Here is an 18,850-nt window from a genome sequence, read left to right as displayed (position 1 = left end):
AGCCATGTCCCTAAATGCCACCTCAGCAGGCCTGTTGAGCACTTCCAGGGATGGTGATTCCACCACTTCCCTAGGCAGCTGATTCTAATGTCTGACCACCCTTTCAGTGAAGCAATTTCTCCCTAATCTAGCTCCTCAGTACAACTTAAATGCATTTCCTTTCATCTTGTTACATGGGATAAGAGACTGATCCCCACCTGACTAAAACCTTTCAAGAACCTGTAGAGTTGTAGGCTGATAAAAGGTGTCCTCCAAGCCTCCTTGTCTCCAGGCTATATGTCCCCAGCTCCCTCAGCTGCACATTGTAAGACTTGTGATTCAGATCCTTCACCAGCTTGTTGCTGTTCTCTGGACTCACTCCAGCCCCTTGGTGTCCTTCTTGCAGTGAGGGGCCCAGAACTGGACACAGCACTCGAGGTGTGGCCTCACCAGGGCCAAGTACAGAGGAAAAGTCACTGCCCTGATCCTGCTGCTCACACCATTGCTGATACAGGCCAGGATGCCACTGGCCTTCTTGGCAAAAACACTGGCTCATGTTCAGCTGCTGTCACCAGCACCCCCAGGTCCTTTTCCTCTGGGCAGCTTTCCAGGCGCTCTTCCCTCAGCCTCTAGTGCTGCAGGGGGTTGTTGTCACCCAAGTGCAGGACCTGGCACTTGGCCTTGTTGAATCTTACAGTTGGCCTTGACCCATTGATCTAGCCTGTCCAGCTGCCTCTGTAGTGCCCTTTTGGCAGAAAGGGTTGACTGAGAATCTGACTAAAGCAGAATGAACCAGTGGGTGATCTGTTCCTGCTAGGGCCAATTGTTAACAGGTCAGGAGCCCTTAAAAGCACTGTAAAGAGCTGCCTGGTGAAACCTCCTGAAGGCTACTTGAATTTGAGCTTACTACCTCAGAGGAATAGAAAGGAGGAGTGCTGCTCTGGCAAGTATTGCAGGCCTTGGAGTTGTGCCCCAAAAGTGTTCCTGTTTGCATCTCAGAAGCTGGGCCACTGCAGGCTTGTCAGCACATGAATGGGCTCCCAAATGCATAAAGCTTCAGTAGGAGAGATCAATGCAAGAAAGAATATGAATTGATTTAATTTGGGGCTCAGCCCAGGATCCAAAGGGCCCTGGCTGGCAGGGTGCCAGGCAAATAAACAGGAAAAATGGGTTTGAGTCTCAGATCTGCCACCAGATTGTGTGAAAAACTGTGTCTTCTCTGAGCTTCAGCTTCAGTAGCTGCATACTGCACTTCATTATCTTCACATTCAATGGCCTAAAATATAGGGGTGACATTGCTGTCTAGATTTGTTATTTATGGCCTCAGTGAGAACCTTACCTTTCTCAGTGACTCATCTCTTTCAGAACTCCTCTGCAACAGATGAAATTTCACCAGATATAAAGACTTTCGGCAGGCTGGTGTTGGTCTAAAGGGTGGGAAAAATAAATGCCTCTTGTCCCTGGGTCAGCTGCTTCCTTGCCAACTGTTATCTCTTTCAGCTCTGTTGAGTGAGGTTGGTGATCAGGCTGTGGGATTTGGGACTGTCAGTCATTATGCTGAGCTTGTGCCAGCTGGGAGTGAGGTGCAGCCTGCACTCCCCACAGAGGCTGCAAATCAAACAACAGCTAATTTTAATGAACTGCTTGAAGAAAAAAACATTGATAGAAACAAATCCCTGGGTTTTCACAGTGAGAACCTAGAAGTCTTCCTGTGGCAGAGCTGTTGCACTGAGTGAGCTGTGTGAGGATCTCCCACTGTCTCAGCCAGCTCCTGTACTGGGACTGTCTCTTGCTTCTTGAGTCAAAGTGTGGTCTGAAAGCCAAGGGCTCAACTCCACAAGTTGTTTTACCTCTTTCCTCTGTCAGACCAGAAAACCAATTTTCTGGAAAGAAAATGGAGCTATGTGCTGTGAACATTGACTCTAGCACGTTGTTCTGGACTTCAGCCTTTTTAAGCAGTTTGATACAGGTGTCAGAAGAGAATCTTCTGGCATCTAAGAGATCACTATTTAACAGGCCTCTGCACAGTTCAAAAGGGCCCTGAGAATTAGGCTTGACTATACTTTTGTGGTGTATTTCAACCACCTTTGGAGGCCTTAGGCTCTTTTCCAGTTGTCTATGAACTCTACTCTCCCTTTGAGGTGCTGGGTAGTTCAGTTCTACTTCTAAGTCTTCAGTTCCATTCTCTTTCTGCCCCATTGCTCCATCCATGCCATGAGTGTCTGCATGCCAATCCCTCTGTCTCCTGGTTTTCTTTCATATAGATCCATTAGCTTGGCAGCTTCTACCTTTACACCTTCCATGGTTCAACCCCAGCCAGCAGTCAAGCCCCACACAGCCACTTGCTCACTCCCCCACCCGCAGGATAAGGGAGAGAATTGGGAGGTTGAAAGGGAGAAAACTCGTGGGTTGAGATAAAGACAGTGTGCTAGGGAAAATAAAAGCTACGCACACAAGCAAAGCAAGGAATGGATTCAGTACTTCCCCTGGGCAGGCAGGTATTCAGCAATCTCCAGGAGAGCAGGGCCCCATCACACGTGGTGGTGACTTGGGAGGAGACAAATGCCATCACTACAAATGTCCCTCCTTTCCTCCACCCCATCTTATATACTGAGCATGAAGTCATATGGTCCTGAGTATCCCTTTGATCCATTGGGGCCACCTGTCCCAGCTCCTCCAAACCTGCCAGGCCCCCCCAGCCCCCCACCAGCCTGGCAGTACGAGAAGCAGAAAAGGCCTTGGCTCTGTGTAAGCCCTGCCCAGCAATAACAGAAACGTCTCCATATCATCAGCCCTGTGTTCAGCACAAATCCAAAATGCAATCCCCTAGCAGCCACTTGAGGAAAGCTAACTCCACCCCAGCCAAAACCAGAAAAACACCTCATCTTCTCCAGTGCACGTTTTTCATTCAAGTTCTTACTTTACCACAGGTGGTCCCCTCGGCCAATATCTCTGTTGCAGTGAGGTACAGATTTCATCTCTGTGTCCACAGAGCAGTCATTGCAAATCTGTTTTGTATTTCTAGTTCTGTTTTGTACAGCAGCACTTCCCCAAATAACCATTTCAGATGGAAATACTAATCATTCAAACTTCCTGGAATATCTACATGCAGTGGAACATAAGGATGAAGGTGCAAAGGACTCTGTTAATAAATTTAAGTGAGGTTACACAGTTTACCTTTTCTCTTTTTCCCACTCTATATCTCCCATGAAGACAAATGGGGAAATCAGAGTTATTTATGTAACACTGGAGAGAAGGGCCTGCTTGTGTTTAAATACATGTATGTGTAAATTATTTTTTTTTTTAAAAAAACAACTTTTATGTCTGCCAAGTGAACATTAAAGCACTGGTTTCACAATGTAAAGTAAAGGCAAAGTCAAAGCAGTCCAACTTGAGACTCAGTGTTGAATAATACTCACTGCACTGTGGCTTTACAGGGTAAACATGGTCATGTTAGACCAGAGATTAGCGTTTTCCATTAATTTTACTTGTTCCATAAACAAGGCAGGACTGTGTTATTTTTTGCTTTTAAAGCAGCATATTAACAAGCACATGCTGCTGCTGGATTCCAATTAAAGGTTAATTGCAGTCAGCTGTCATATTGGTGGCTTATCAGTTGTTTTCTATCTGTGAAGTCAACCTGAATATAATTCTCTGTCCTTGGATTTTGCAATTACATCTGGGTAGTCTGGTTTACCTTTAAGATGGTTGGAGTGAAAATGAATAATATACTCATGAAGATGATTGTCAGATCAAAAGTCACTGGGTTCTTGCAGAGAATTAGTAGGTGTGTGGTCATCATCCTGTTTGTAGCTAATCTAGCTCTGCATTTAGGGACTCAAAAGTGTACCTGGATTTGTCCAATGATGGAGTGAGAAAATAAAATAGGAAATAGGGAATTGGAAATAGGGTGGCAGAGCAAAGCTTCACAATTCTCTACAAACAGGGAAGTATTTTCCTACCAGCACTGTTCTTGTTATGTGTACTGTCATAAACAGTACCTGCTGTGTGATACGCACACATGACGGCATATCCCAGAAACCATCTTAGAAATAATGATATTTGTTTGTCAGAGTTAATCTGCCTTCCTTCTTTACTTTCACATTTAGAAATCTTCTGGGCTTTGAGAGCAGTAAGCAAGGATGCACCTGTAATTTGCTGGAGCTTGTTTACTTCTTGTATTCATTTGTTTTGTGGTGAATCCGAAGAAGGTCAAGGTCCAGTTGTTTTGCCTGCTCAAACATCCAGTGACAAGCAGACAAAACAGAAGGCAGGAAAGAAAGGCTTAGAAGAAAACATTTGTTTATAAAGTAAATTAATGCCCATTTTGATATATCTTCATATGTAATTGTTTCTTTTAGCAGTTTTGAATCATAGTATCAGCTCTGTGTAGCAAAGGCACATCCAAACCCAACCACTTGTGTAGTTTCTTGTAGACATCAGTGATGGCAACGCTTATTTGCAGGAAATAAATTATTTTGGTGTTAGAAAAGAAAATTAAGGGGGGGAAACAATCTTCTCACTTTCCTCTATTTTATCTTCTTTGAGATTAACACTCCCATAGTAATCTGTTGGTTCAGGCCGTGAAGTGCTAATTTCTTAATAATTAATAACAGTCAAAACAAATAATCAGCAGTAATAATTTTTTCCCAATAATTTTATTTGCTTGCCAGTTTTCTTCCCTAGTTGTTCACTTCTTCTAAATGCCTCCATCTGTTGAGATTTCTGTATCAGGATTTAATATGTAACAGAATGCACCAAGACCTCACACTTAATCTCACCCTTATCCTTATCAAAATATTCATTTTTCAGAAGGTTTGATATTCCAGAGACCTCTTCCTCTCTTGCTATAATTATTTAATGGGATTTTCTACAATCTATTGATTATTTTTCTGTTCTCTTTCTGCCTGAGGTGACATTTTGGGTCAAGATCTGTGTTTTCTGAGGCTGTATTAACAATCTGCTAATCCTCTGGGCACACTGAAACATAAACTCAAACAGAGGGTGAGGAAGGCCAGCTAATAAAACAACTGTGCTTGTTTTTTGTTTTTTTTTCCAAACCATATTGCTTGCTGTGGGCACATGAATTGGGGCTGGGGGTGATTCTTCCAAAAAAAATATTTTTAGCTGTTCTGCATGCAGTTTTAAAATATATTCTGTATTATTTGTTTTAACTTTAGAAGTTTTTCAAGTGATGTCTTGATGTTACAAATAAAACCAGAATTACTTTTGCTCCTATTTGTTTGACTTCATTTTTGCTCTGGGTTTTTGGGATTTAAAGTGACACTTGTAGTCACAATAAACCAAACATCCCATGTGAATAGTTACTCAACAGAAAACGTGTGTGCAACTAAAATTTTCACAGGTTTGTTTTCTACTGGGTGTTCCATTCCTACATTTGTTCTGAAAAACAAATCTATTCTTTGTCCCAGTTTAGAGTTTATCAGCAAAATGATGTTAGCATGGCAGCAGAGCCAAGGTGAGTGCTGCCCTTTCCAAACTCTGCTTGCAGAAGTGTGAGAGACTGGGCAGGAGCACAGAGCTCTGAAGGGGTCACCTCCTACCACAGGATGGGGCCTGTTGGGCCAGCTTAGTACAGCTTGTCCCAAAAGCCTCTCCAGACACAGAGCTGGGAACTGGACTGAGGTACCCTCCAATGTACTGTCACCTCCACACGTGTGGCTGCCGCCAACTCTAGTCTCAAATGAGATCAGTAACGAGCTGTGTCATTTGTTCACACTTCTGAACTTGTATAACACATGATGGGCAGGGTACTTGGTGTGGGTTCAGAGTAGGAGTTCTAACATGAAACCATTTGTATAATGGGATTTGGGCATTTCCCAGGTCAGTTCTACTTCATGCTGAGCTGAGAGCTTGGTAAATCCTGGCCTGCTATGTGAATAGCTGTAAACTGTGCAAAAAGAAATCCTTCTGCCCTGTACAAAACAGAATTTCATCTCCACAACAGAAGGCATCAAATACTGACTTAGTGGAAGGAAATTCTAAAGCCTTTCCTGCTTGACCTAATGAACCAGAAGCATATGAGGCAGGAGGAGGGAGGAAAAAGGGGAGAGGTTTGGGCCAGAATGACCTGCACTGTTGGATCTGAGCTATAAAGGGAAACAGGTCCTGGAGGTATAAATGCCTCAGGTCCATCTGAGTTTGGAAGTGAGCTCCCACGAGCTTATCACAGAGCTCTAACCATCCTGTCACAGGGACTGGGGAGGGTGAAAGGACTGGTGAGCACTAACCAGACACGGCAGACGCGTGTTTCTCTTGGTCTTTTGTTTCTTTGAATGCATTCACACAAGCCTTGCAGTTAAACTGATCTGATTCATGGTTTTCAAACCTTGCCTTTCTGAGCACAAGGGCAGGACTCTAAGGTGTTCCCTTCAAGGTGGGGGATTTAGGTATCAGACACACTCCTGAGGACAAAACTTCTACACACATTTCCCTGAGTAGCTAAGGGAGAAAAAGGTATGTCTCTGCTTCGTTTCAAAGGCTGATTTGAGAGGTGACAATGGTTGCACCTCTGAAGGAAAAATACCTTCCAGTAGCCACTGTAAGCTAGGATCAGTCACTGGCCTGTAGCATGATAAAATCATGCTGGAACTGGGTGGTCTCAAAGGAGAATGTTACACACTCGATTTCTTGCCCAGTTTTATAATGTGTTTGAAATCAGTACATTGCATACATTTCAGTTTCCATTGCTCTAATGATCTGATGATTTCCTGAAACACTTTAATGGAGTTTCCACTGACCTTAAAATAATAGTGTTTTTTAAAAAAGTGGTTAAGTGCAGACTTTTATGAGACAAATGGAGCCAGACTTCTCTTTCAAAAATATGACTTTTGCAAATGTGCATAGTTCTAAAAATCTCAGAGCTGTTTTTCAGAGTGACAGAAATAACATAAATGCCAGAGTAAGCAGCAGATGATCTTGCAACACTGAAGTTTCAATACTAAGTAATTTACTGTATACAGAAACAGGTCCAGAAGAAGGACTGAATGTCTTTTAAACTACCACTGAACAGCATGGAAGTGCCTGTGTCTTGTGGCCACCTTTGACTCAGCAACTCACATCTTCATAGCACTATTTGCATTTATCCTGTCATAATCTGTTCTTATTAAATGTGCTCTGATTGATCTTTCCCTCCTTTCTCTCCCTTCTATTTTCAACCTGTACTATTTAACATTTTCAAGTTTCAGAATCTTCTACTCTCTCAGCATCCTAGTTCTACAGAGACACTGTGACTATCACTGTGCCTGGGCTTGAGCATTTGAAATCCATTTCCTTAGCCTTAATTTCACAGGACTGTTTGCTCAAAACCATACATGGTGTCTGTCAAGGTTTTCATTCTTTCTTCTTCACCCCTGCTGGACTCCATGGTTCTCAGAAAGCTGTCTCTTTCCCCAGTGTATCTTGACAGCTGAGCCTCTAACATGGAGATAGAAAAAAATTAATTTACAGTTTACAGTACGACTCAACAGCTTTTCTTTCTCCCCAGTTTTGTCAGACCAACCTATAAAAATATTAAATAATATTTAAAGAAATATTTGCCTAAAGAAATAAATTGCCTAAAGAAATAATTGCCTAAAGGCAGGTAGACTTGTGTCTTTATTGGCCTTCATTGCTGCCAGTCAGGTAAAGGTTTAACAGATTGAGTATGCATTGTATGTAATAACAGAATTTTCTGGTTTTAAGTACTCTGACCTCTTAGAAAATACAGATTTTCAGATAAAACTGCTTTCTTCTTTTCCCCTAATCTAAATAGACAGATATTTAAATCAAGAGAGAAGTTATCAGTAGAGAAGTTATCCTATGGCAAACAGTGAGAGAAGTTTGGGCATGTTAATTTTGTAACAGGGAAAATTCAGTATGTTAGTCCTATGTTTCTTGCAGAATAAACCTTCTGATCTTTTTGTCCCTATATATTTCAAAGTAAAATGAAAGAGTTTGGGATTCAGTTTCTTGGGCCTTGCTAATCTGATCATAAATAAAATGTATAAAGGCAAGTCTGAAGATATACACCACATATCTAGTCTGCCATCTAACCTTCACTCACCAATCTGTGGTACTTATGGAGTGCTAATCACTAGATTAGGCATTTATCTTCAATGATATAAGACAGACTTCAATAAGATAAAGATAAACTTCAATATGATGGTGGGCTCTACACTACATTAAAAAGTTTATCATCTAAACCACTCTTCTCAGCAAGGGAGGGGGCTGAAGGAGGAGTTGCTTTTCAATGCCACTCTGGAGATGGCATTGCTAGCCAGGAACATTTTCTAACTGTGCTTTGCAGCATTTTTCACTTGCTGAGCAATATTAAGCAGTACATCTATCTGTATTTAAAATGACAGATGGTGCCTGTCTCAGTGCTGATAAGGGTGTCTATACAAACACCATCTCCTCAGTGGGGGAGCTGGAAAAAAACGGCACAGACTTGTACAAGATCACTTCTGGTTTATTTTAGAACCTCTACATCCTAACATGTGCCCTTATAAATAATTGCCAATTTACCCATGTAAAAATTTCAGTATGAAGAAAGCAAACAATGGGTGTTGGGCAGCTTAAAAGCTATTCATGTTTTCAGATTCATGTCCTTTTCCAAATACAACTGAAACCAATCCCTTACCTGTCACCAAGGAAGAAATGTCCCAGAAGCAGCACATTTGCTACTGTGTACAAAGTGATGAAGAAGGCTCTGACCCCATGTTCCTGCGAGACAGGTTAGAGCTATTAAAAAAATCACGGAAAGAGTTTACTTATCCAGCTGGGTTTGTTTGTTTTTGCTTGTTTGTTGGTTTTTTTGTGTCTTTCCTTTCTTAAACAACATGAAGAGCCGTTTTGGGTTTATTTATGCATATGTATGCAAAACGATCTATTGCTTCTTTAGATTTATAAGAAACTGAAGAGTTAAGAAATATGTTCCTGTGTCATCCTGTCTTCTACCTGAGAAGCACTGATGAGCTGTTATTTACTTTCTGTGCTAATGTTTTAGTCTTGTATTTGGTTATAGCTCCAGATGGCACATGTTTGCCTTCACATTTGCCACAGCTGAGACATAGTCAGGCAGCGTAATATCTCTAACAAAATGTCCTTGGTTCAAAATGAAGATGAACACTCCTACTTCAGCTAGTGAGCAGCACCTGCCAAAAAGTCTTTAAATCTTTTAATGCTACTCCAAGGTTTCCTGAAACAAAGAACAGGAGGACATGAGTTAAATATGATGCTTTGGATAAGTTTTTAGGGAGGGGGCTTCTCAGAACTCCTGTTTTGCATCAAGATTTGGGGCAGAAGTTCAGAGACACTTGCCTTCTATCTAACTCATATCTAACCAGAGGCAAATTTAAAACAGGCCTAGTTTCAGTGATAGACAACATTTCATGGCAGGGCAGCTGGCTCTCTATTAATTCGCTAATTTATTCAAATGGCTATCATCCAAAAGATGCTGATTTTATCAGACATAACCAACCAAAGTATTTTAAGCACATGCTTACCCTCAATCACTTGAGCTTCAAGGTAGGCTAAACATGTTTAAATTAACTCGATTCATACTTCATGTAGACTTGCTTCAGATATAAGGGTGAAATCCTACTTTACCATGGCATTCTCATAAGTTAAAGACACTGTTTCAGGACCCGTTTAAAAGTTGAGCAGGCTTCAATGTGGGCCTGGTATTTCCCAGTATCTGCCTAGCCAAAGCTGGCAGTCTGAATGGTAGCTCTTGGTTTCTCTAGCTGAGAAATTAATGCCTTTATTGCCCAAGAATGATGGAGGAAATGGAACCCTTCTAGAAAGATAATGGTTTTATTACTGCTTCCTTTTCTTAAGGCTGTTAGAGACGTCAGCTGTCCTCAAAAGTGCCAGTGACGTGGAATTCACCCAACTTCTCCCAGGAAGCACATTGTATAAAACTCCTAGATATTCCTGTTCTGAAGTCATGTGGATGTTTATAGGCCAATTAAATGCTTGCAAGTGAGACCAGAGTGATAAGAGGTCACTGAATCAAGGGATATGTGCATTATATCAACCTGTTGTGACGCCAGAAAGGCTGCTGTTAATTTCCTAGGAAGGCATTTCCTTCTTATAGCCCATATGAAATAACAGCAGAGGATTCTTCTCCACAAATGCATCTGCCTCCAATCTCACCTTTTAGAAAAGTAGGAGAGCTCACATCAGTGCTTGGAAATAACATAGTTACAATATACATGGTGCACATACGTATAGTCCAACATGTATATATGGACACTCTACTATAAGGACAGTGTCAGATTTCCTGTCCCATATTTAAATTATTATTCTCTTTTAAACAACTCACTGCATCGAGTGAACTATTCTGAAGAGCAGTGCCCTCAAAATTTGAGAATATGAATGTCTGCTGATGGTACAAAATTCTTTGGAGGATAAGTATATAAATGAAAAACAGAAAAATAACACTGATGTAACTGTGTCTTATTGTTCTCAAGCCAGCATGCTAGAGAAAGCTCAAATAGCTAAAAATCCATGGGGTTTTATCATATTTGTATTGTATGCTTCCTTAACATTTGAAAGTACAAAGCATTGCTACCTTAGCATCAAGACTTAGATGCTTTATATCCAGGTGCATGTGGCTGCAACCATTCTACAGGTAAGATTTAGAATGAAATTTAAATGTTGCCTAGTTTATGAGTATAGAGCTGAATTTGGCTGCTGGTCTTCTACCTTTGAGAAAATTGGTTCATGCAGAAAGTTCATTTCAGGCAATTTTGAATCAGGATGACCAGGATCAGTTTCACCTGCAATTCAATGTTGACTCATAATTCTAAGTAATCATTTTCTCAGGAAAGCTCATAATGCGTAATGCATCCTAGGCACTCATACTGATTCAGTGACCTTTACTCTGATTTTTGGAAAACACTCATCAAGTTACTATGTAATTATATATATATATATATATATATATGTATATATACACACCAGGAATTTCTGATAGAAATATAATTTGCTCCTGCCTCTTAGATCGACACACAACCAAAGGAAATAAGTGATGACAAATAGAAATGGTATCCAATATCATATGTTGCTGACATCAGGATTCTGCATATGACTGATGCAGACCTCAGAAGGAAAAGAAAAGTTGGAAAAGAACCAATTTAACCTGAAGTAGAATTTTCATAAGCACAGTTAATAGGAGCTGTGAAATAATGACATGAACTAAGAGAGTGAAATGGTTAACCACGAGATGTTGCTCTTGGAGCAAAGGAGCTGGGCTGCTCAGAACTCTGCTGCCTAGATTACTGAAACATCACCACGCTCACCAGAAGTTAGGAGACAGAACTTCTTTTCACAAGCAAACACTTTGCAAAAATGATTTTAGTGAGCTCAGTCTCTCTTTCTCTAGTACAGCCATTAGCCAATCAAGGTAATTCACACTGAACCTCCGATGGCAATGGCCCAGTAACTGGAGTTCATTCCATTGAACCTCAGCCCAGCTTAAATTTTACATCATGAATAAAAAGGATGGGACTTTCTGCAGACATCCTGGGGACTTCTCTGTTGTTGTGCCATTTAATTTACAAAGCTCTTTGATATCCCAGCAATGAACAGCAACAGGGAGCTGTTGAATGAATGGAGAGGTGGACAAGCAAATACCACGTGGTATTCAGTGCTGTGTGTGCCTTGGACCTCCACAGCAGTGGGCAGTAGCTGCACCTCAGCAGCATTACACTCCTAATATTATCAACTTTTAAGCAGTCATCTCTTCCTCCATTTTCCTCTCTTCAGAAGGGGAAAATTTTGCAACATATATCAGGAAGAGGTAAAGAAATGTAATTTTTAAATTGGCCCAGCATGGAAAAAAAAACCAACCTGGTGCAGCAAAACACAAATTTGTAGTTATGCATCTGGTGGTGGTGGGGGGGCCTTTACACACCAAAGGCTTGGAGATCTGGCAGATGAAGACCTTCAAGCTGTTGTTTTTAATGCTCAGTTTTGTTAAGACATGCTAAGATCCCAGATGGTAGGAATGCATAAACATCTTGCTTGGTGAAAAAAAACTTAGTACCTTTTCACCTGTATAAGAGCAAGCAAGAGAGTGGAGTGTGAAGTAACAAAAATTTGAAGTATCAATGTCTTCTTATTAAGGCTGAGTTCCTTTCATTCCTGTTGCTTAGTGTTCCCTGATGTTGACTGAAGAGTTCTGACAATACAATCATTCAGCTCTTGAGCTGCTACAAAAGTTCACATGTACGGTAGCATGAATTGCCATTTTTTATTCATCAGTTTTTATGAGGAAAATTTAATTACAAGCCTGTCTGGAAGAAATATTCTGAAGGAGTCATATACTGGATGTCTTGTGTTGTTCTACATCAATGACCTGATGCCTAGGCTGCTCAGGGTAGAGTCACCATTCCTGAAGGCACTTAAAAGCATGTAAATGTGGAACTTGAGGACATGGATTAGTGGTGGACTTGGCAGTGCTGTGTAAATGGTGGGACTCGATGATCTGAAGGGAAGACCCTTCCAACATAATCAATTCTTTGACTCTAAGCCCTCACATTCTGTGTTTGAAATTATCATTTGTGAAATGCAAGAGAGAACACTGTCATGAGCTCCAACAGCTTACCTTTTCTAAAGTTTCTCTCAAATCTCACAGAAACATGAGGTAATTCTGAAACACAGGATTTCCATCCCCAGGACTGCCCCTGGGATTGGCCCATGCCACCCACTCCCCTGGGGCTACAGCAGCCCAGGGACGCCAGCAGCTTGCAGCCACGCCTCGTTCAAAACACACTGGTGCAGGTAAAGTTCAAGGTAACCTTGTGGATCAGGGTCATATCACTTTTCAGCACCTGCCCATGTGTATATAGCTGTACAGTGCCTCCCTGTGTGGCAGAAATGCCCTCTCCTGCTGCTGATGCTTAGCTGCAGACATGCTGTTTCCTGCCACAGAGAACTCTGCCTCCATGGCCACCAAGATCCCAGCTGAGAAATCTGGGAAATGTCAGTGTGAGACACACCATTCTAAAAGCATCCTGTACCAGATCCTTAACAAAGAGCATGGAAGTGAGACCAAGTGGCACCAGCAGCATTGCAGTCCCCACTGCACCACGAGAAGCAAAGGCTGCCCTTGTTTGGACAGGAGAAGAGTTGTCCTGAGAACACCAGAAGCCACATGCAGAAGAGCTTCTGAAGTGCTGTTGAAGACTTCAACTTTTATTAGAAACTTACCTTCTTTTTATTACATGCCTTGGGAGGATCAGTTTGTCCTCATACAACGGAACTGGGCCCCTCTTTTTGTCCTGGGCATGGCACAAGAAGGGGTGGATTTTGACCTGAGAGAGATCCCAGACACCAGTTTATTGAAAAAAATCCTCCTCAATCAGTCTTCAACAGCTATGAATGAACTGGGCAGCTCATCAGCAGGAGCATCTTTAGCAGAAGTTCAGAAGATGAAGAATTTATTGTGGAAATTCTGGGATCTGGACATAAGTGGAAAAGAATACGCCTATCTTAAAGGAATTATTCTTTTTAATTCTGGTAAGTCCTTCGAGAAAAGACACAAATGAATATGTGTATATGATCTAGAAAGAGATTTGACATTTTTATTTATGTATAGACAAATGTTTATTTTTACTCTTTTCTATGAATATAACTAAATGTTCTCAAAAACCGATATTCCACGATTTAACATTTTTTTCTGCCTGATGTGGTTTATTTTGGTTCTTTGGATACATGCAGGATGTCACCCACTGTAAGCCAAAACAATCTCTATCAGACAAATTTTAAGTAGTAAAGAATTATGTGTATAACCTCAAACTGACTTCCAGTTCAGAGGTGATACAGCAGCCTCACCCTCACATCACAGCAAAGGAGAGATGGGCATGTGATGTGAGCTTCAGAAGTAATTTAACAAAGGCTTCCTCAGTAACATGAACACTGGAGAAGATAACCATCTGATTTTCATCAGGAAAAAGGAGGCTGTGTTGAGGTTACACAGCTTTCATGTATGTATATCCTTCATTTATATAATTTAGTATCTTTATATTAAAAGCCTGGTACAGCAGTCACAGAGCAAACTAAGACTACTGATTGCATCCTCTCAGTTCTGATCCCAAGTTCAGGCTCTTTAGGAAGGAAGGTTGCCTCGGTCAACACCATGGAGTGCATGAGTCATTAACAGCTGAGCTCTAAGTACACTAAAGCAAATGGAAAGACTTATTGACTCCAGCCTGCTCTGGCTCAGATCCCCACCTCCTTCCACAGCAATCAAAGTGTTGACTGCACTGTCAGCAGTGTGCTGTACTTGGGACTGCACCAAAAGCATACTTGAATGCTTCAGTTATTCCATTATATTTCTCGTGGTGGATGGTTTATAGGCTGCTCAAAGGCTGTGTGACTTTGTATTTGTTTCCAATGGGATTCAAATTCTGATTCTTGAGGTGTAATGTCATCCAGATGCTTGGTGTTGCCTTGAGTGTCTATGCCGCAGCATCAAACCAGAGGAGCTTGTTTCAGTGCAACCTTTTTTCACAATAAAATCAGGCTAAAAGGAATCACTGGTTATATCCAGGGGGATGATAAGAGGAGAAAGGCCTCATTTGCAGCAGCTTACACAGTTTAACTAGCTGGCATTTTTATTTTCTCTGTGGGTAAAATGCAAGTTTTGCTTAAGGAGAAAGTGGCAGAAGCAGGAAGCTGCTCCTTCCCCAGGGTGCTGTATGAGAGAGCCAGCAGCCCTTGATGCTGTCTGCAGACACATTCCACTGTTTCAGGAATGACACTCAGCAGTTAGGTGGGATGACCCTATTCTCTGGAGTATTTCTCCATAAGCTGCAGAAGACAGCCTGGACAGCATCAGTTAAGCTTAGATTCAGTTAAGCCTCCATAAGAAACAGAGTCATCATCCAACTCTGGGCTGAAACAAGTACTCAGGTCTTATACACAGCCCAAACCACCCTTTGCTGCAAACAAATCTGTACAGTTCTTGTTTCACAACTATTACTTTTAATAGTTTTTCAACAGTTTCCACCAAACTCAGAAAATGTTTTCTACATATTTGCAAGATGTTTTCAAACTTTTCGACTTTTAGCTTGATATTTGGCAAAATGCTACTATTTTTGTGGGCCTCAGTTCTAAAAAGATTTCAGGAAGTCATCAGCAGTTACAATGGTAAACTAACTCTCTTTTGGATTATGTAGTACCTCATTACCACCCTTAATGTTTTACTTCTGTTGGGACCACCAAAACTTACCAAAACAATGGGGAAGGGCCAGGTCCAGAATGGTCCAGAGCTGGGTCCTGAGCTGGAGCTCAACAGGACATCCAGCCATGCAGCTGTAGCAGCCATCACTTGGATAAGGAGCATGACAACTCTGCAAAGGTTTGCTTGTACCCTGATCTCTTGTGGCATGGATGTTGTGCTTACTATCATTAGAAAAATCCCTCTGGCAAGAGGGTGGCAGGCAGCACAATGGAGTGTAGGTTCTCCTACTAGAATCATAGAATGTTTGGATTGGAAGGAACCCTAAAGATCATCTAGTCCAACCCCCCCACCATTGGGAGGGACATCTAGACCAGGTTCCATCCAGCCTGGCCTTCTGGCCAGCTTCTGAGACATTCACAACATCTCTGGGCAAGGTGTTCCAACACCTTACCACTCTCACAGTAAAGGATTTTTGCCTACACATCTGACCTAAGCCTACTTACCTTCTTTCAGTCCAGGGCCATTCCCCCTTCTCCAATCATTACAGGCCCCTGTAAAAAGTCCCAGTCCAGCTTTCTTGTGAAGCCCTTTAGGTAGCAGAAGGCTGCTCTAAGGTCTTTCCAAACCCCTTTTCCCCTCCAGGCTGAACAATCCCAACTCCCACAGTCTGTGTTCATAGAAGAGGTGCTCCAGCCCTCTGATCATCTTCAGGGCCCTTGTCTGGAGTCATTCCAGCAGGTCCATGTCCTTCTTATGCTGAGGACCCTAGAGCTGGAAATAGCAACAGAATCTGTGCAGCACCTCTGTGTAGGAGGCTCTGGCTGCATTACTGATTGACCACATCTGGGCCAGCAAAAACCTGCAAACGAGAAATTGTGCACCAGCCCCTGAGGGGAAACCGACACCTTGCATCAACAGAATCCAGACTCTCCAGAACATACTGGCATTCCCCACTCTTCCCAGGGGAGCTTTGGCTGGGTGGCTTTGGAGCTGTCTCAGTACCTGTGGGTGAATGGTCCAGCTACAAGACCTTTTCTACTTGGACCCAGGCAACAAGTCAAAGGAAGGAGCAGGTTGGACTGTTCTGCCACACAGGAACAGCACTAGGCATGGTGAAAACATTTTTGTGTTTTTGACAGTTGTCTGAAGAGCAATTGGGACTGCACAGTGAAGAGATATGACCAGTGAAAAACAGTGCTGTTATTATATCAGTACTATAAGTATACATATTTATGTATCCAGATATATATTCAAAAACTTCATCAAGACTGTGACAGGGCTTCTGTCAAAAAGAAAGATACTCTTAAGAGGTTTACAGTTCAGCTGGAAACGTGTGTTTGACTGATTATTATTAGAACAGATCTCAGAACAAGAAGCATCTCATTATATGTAAATTAAAACCAGTGTTTGGTTACATAGAACAGAAGACCAAATGGGGAAATTAAGCATATTTTAAGAGGTATAAACTATTACAACTTCATCCTGAATCCACAGAATCCTGACAATTTCTTTTTCAGGAAAAATCTAACATTTGGAACCATCCTCACAGCTTGCAGCTGGTAATCCTGGAGGAGATGATGACTTTTCCAAACTTTTAATTTCTGGCTAGCCTGATTGCAGGTTTGGCTGAGGCTTCTTCTCCTCTGGCAGTGATGTCTAGGAAGAAGAGAGCTGCTGAAGGCTGACAACAGTTAGCCAGATACAGACTGAAGGAAACCCAACCAGGTTGGTTTTGCTCTGGTACAGGGCAAGAGTGCTGAACTTCCTACACTGAAATGAATGATCCTGTGTGAAAAACGCCTGGTGTGAGCTATTCAGACTCTGTTCCAGGGAGGTATGGAGTCAGTCACTGTAAAATATGCCAAAGAGCATGTTCTACCCTCTGTCCAGACTGCAAGAGTGAGGGCAGGAGGCAACAGGTTGCTGAGAGCTACATGGCAAGGCAGTCTCTCCAGGGGCAAAGAATGAACACAGCGCTGAGTCCTTAGCGCCGAGTTCTGTCACCCACAAACGCTCTCAGTGAGCCAGCAGGTCATATGCTATGGGAGGCATGTGATTGAGGTTTGATCATGATTCCATAGGGCAAAGACCTCTCCTTCTTCAGGCACTCCTCTTGCTGAGGCACTCCTCTTGCTCTTTTCAGACTGTAATGAAAATACCTAGATAGTATGCTGGACCACAGTGCCTCAGCTTAGTCTAGTATGCAGGGCAACAATAGAACGGAGATGGGGCTATACTGGAAACCTACATCTTCAGACTGCAAGGCTGCTCACTGCTCCAAACCATCATCTCCTTCTCCTGATGTTGATAGAGCTGGAATATTTCCACTGGCCCAGACCACCATCTCAGTATCATTTAGTGTGTAGACAACACTAGAAAACTTCATCAGTACTGAGCCAAAATTACCTGCTGTTACCATTTCAAAGATGGATTTTAAAGTATTGGGCTAGATTCCAATGTGCTTACAATGCTGCTCAATGCTCATTCCCATTATGAGCTCCAGTTATGAGCTCAATTTCATTGAGCTAGACATATCTTCTTTTTCCAAAAAGTATGTTTAGAAAGTGTTTATTTTTTTTCTATAGAGAAAGTAGTGCTATAAGCTAGAAATCTAGACACCCATCATTACAAAGGGCACAGAGCAGAAGTGTTTACTCAGGATTTGTTATTTTACTTCTTGTTTTGACAGAATGTTGTGTCCTGAGATGGCTCCCTTATGTACAATCACTGCAGCAGGAAGCTCAGAAAGCCCTGATGGAGTTTATCTCAACAATGTTCCATGGAAGCCTCGGCAGGTTTTCTTCGATTCTTCAGCTAATCATGTCCCTTCGAGACATTGATGCAGGTGCTATTGAAGAGCTCTTCTTCAGGCCCATCCCAGGAGAGGCCACCCTAAATGTACTACTTATAGAAACCCTATATATCAAGCCAGACTGGCTTGGAAAAAAAATGACATCTGAGTGATAAAATATTTCATTTTGAAGAGGTCAGAGAATATTATGACCTACATAAACACATTTCAAACAAATCATTGATGCATATTTGTAAGCCATACATGCTTCAACAATGAAGTTATTTTGTAACATTTTAGAATTAAAAGCAGAGAAAATCAAGCATTTCATGATACTGTGTCCTTTAAAAAACCCTTAGTCTAAGTATTTAAAGAGTGTCTAGGAGTACACTTTCCAGTTATGCTAGGTTCAATTATATTATTTCTAGTGAGCATTTTTACAGCTGTTTATACTATATGCTTTTGGTTTTAAGAAACAAGGGCAATGGTAAATTTTATTCAGTTGAAGATAGATACATAAAAGGCTGGTCAATGGTAAAATCAGTATAAATCCTTCCTTTTCCTTGACAGTCCCTAATCTCAATCCTTTTTCTGTTCCACTGAGAACTCTAGTCCTTGGCCCTAATCGCTGGATGGAGCTCCCCCTTAGTAAATGCTTGCTTATAGGTTCTTTTCCAAGTCTTGCAGCAAACTGTGGGCATTAAATCCCTCTCCCATTATATACTAAGTCCTTCCCTAACTAAGGAACTAAACAACATGAATCAAAAATTTGTTGACTGGACAAAAGCTGTTCAGGATTGTTTCCAGAATGGGAATAACAAAGGCTGAAAGTTACTGTGTCATGCCATAAGCAGCAGAACTAATGTAGCCCAGTTTCCTACACATTT

General features: G+C 41.7%; 1 protein-coding gene across 1 annotated transcript; it reads left to right on the top strand.

The window, feature by feature from the left end:
- Positions 1-12,874: 12,874 nt before the first annotated feature.
- On the top strand, positions 12,875-18,215 carry LOC106629132 (nuclear receptor subfamily 0 group B member 2-like). The gene is made up of 2 exons (XM_014263274.2): positions 12,875-13,506; positions 17,862-18,215. Exons 1-2 carry the CDS (start codon positions 12,900-12,902, stop codon positions 18,134-18,136), a joined length of 882 nt encoding a protein of 293 aa, XP_014118749.2. The 5' UTR covers positions 12,875-12,899; the 3' UTR covers positions 18,137-18,215.
- The last annotated feature ends 635 nt before the right edge of the window (positions 18,216-18,850 follow it).

This window comes from Pseudopodoces humilis, chromosome 3 (assembly GCF_049639895.1).
Source record: "Pseudopodoces humilis isolate 2021_Gansu_Grassland_sample_001 chromosome 3, ASM4963989v1, whole genome shotgun sequence".
Lineage (NCBI taxonomy): Eukaryota > Metazoa > Chordata > Aves > Passeriformes > Paridae > Pseudopodoces > Pseudopodoces humilis.
This window is presented reverse-complemented; position numbering and strand designations above follow the sequence as displayed.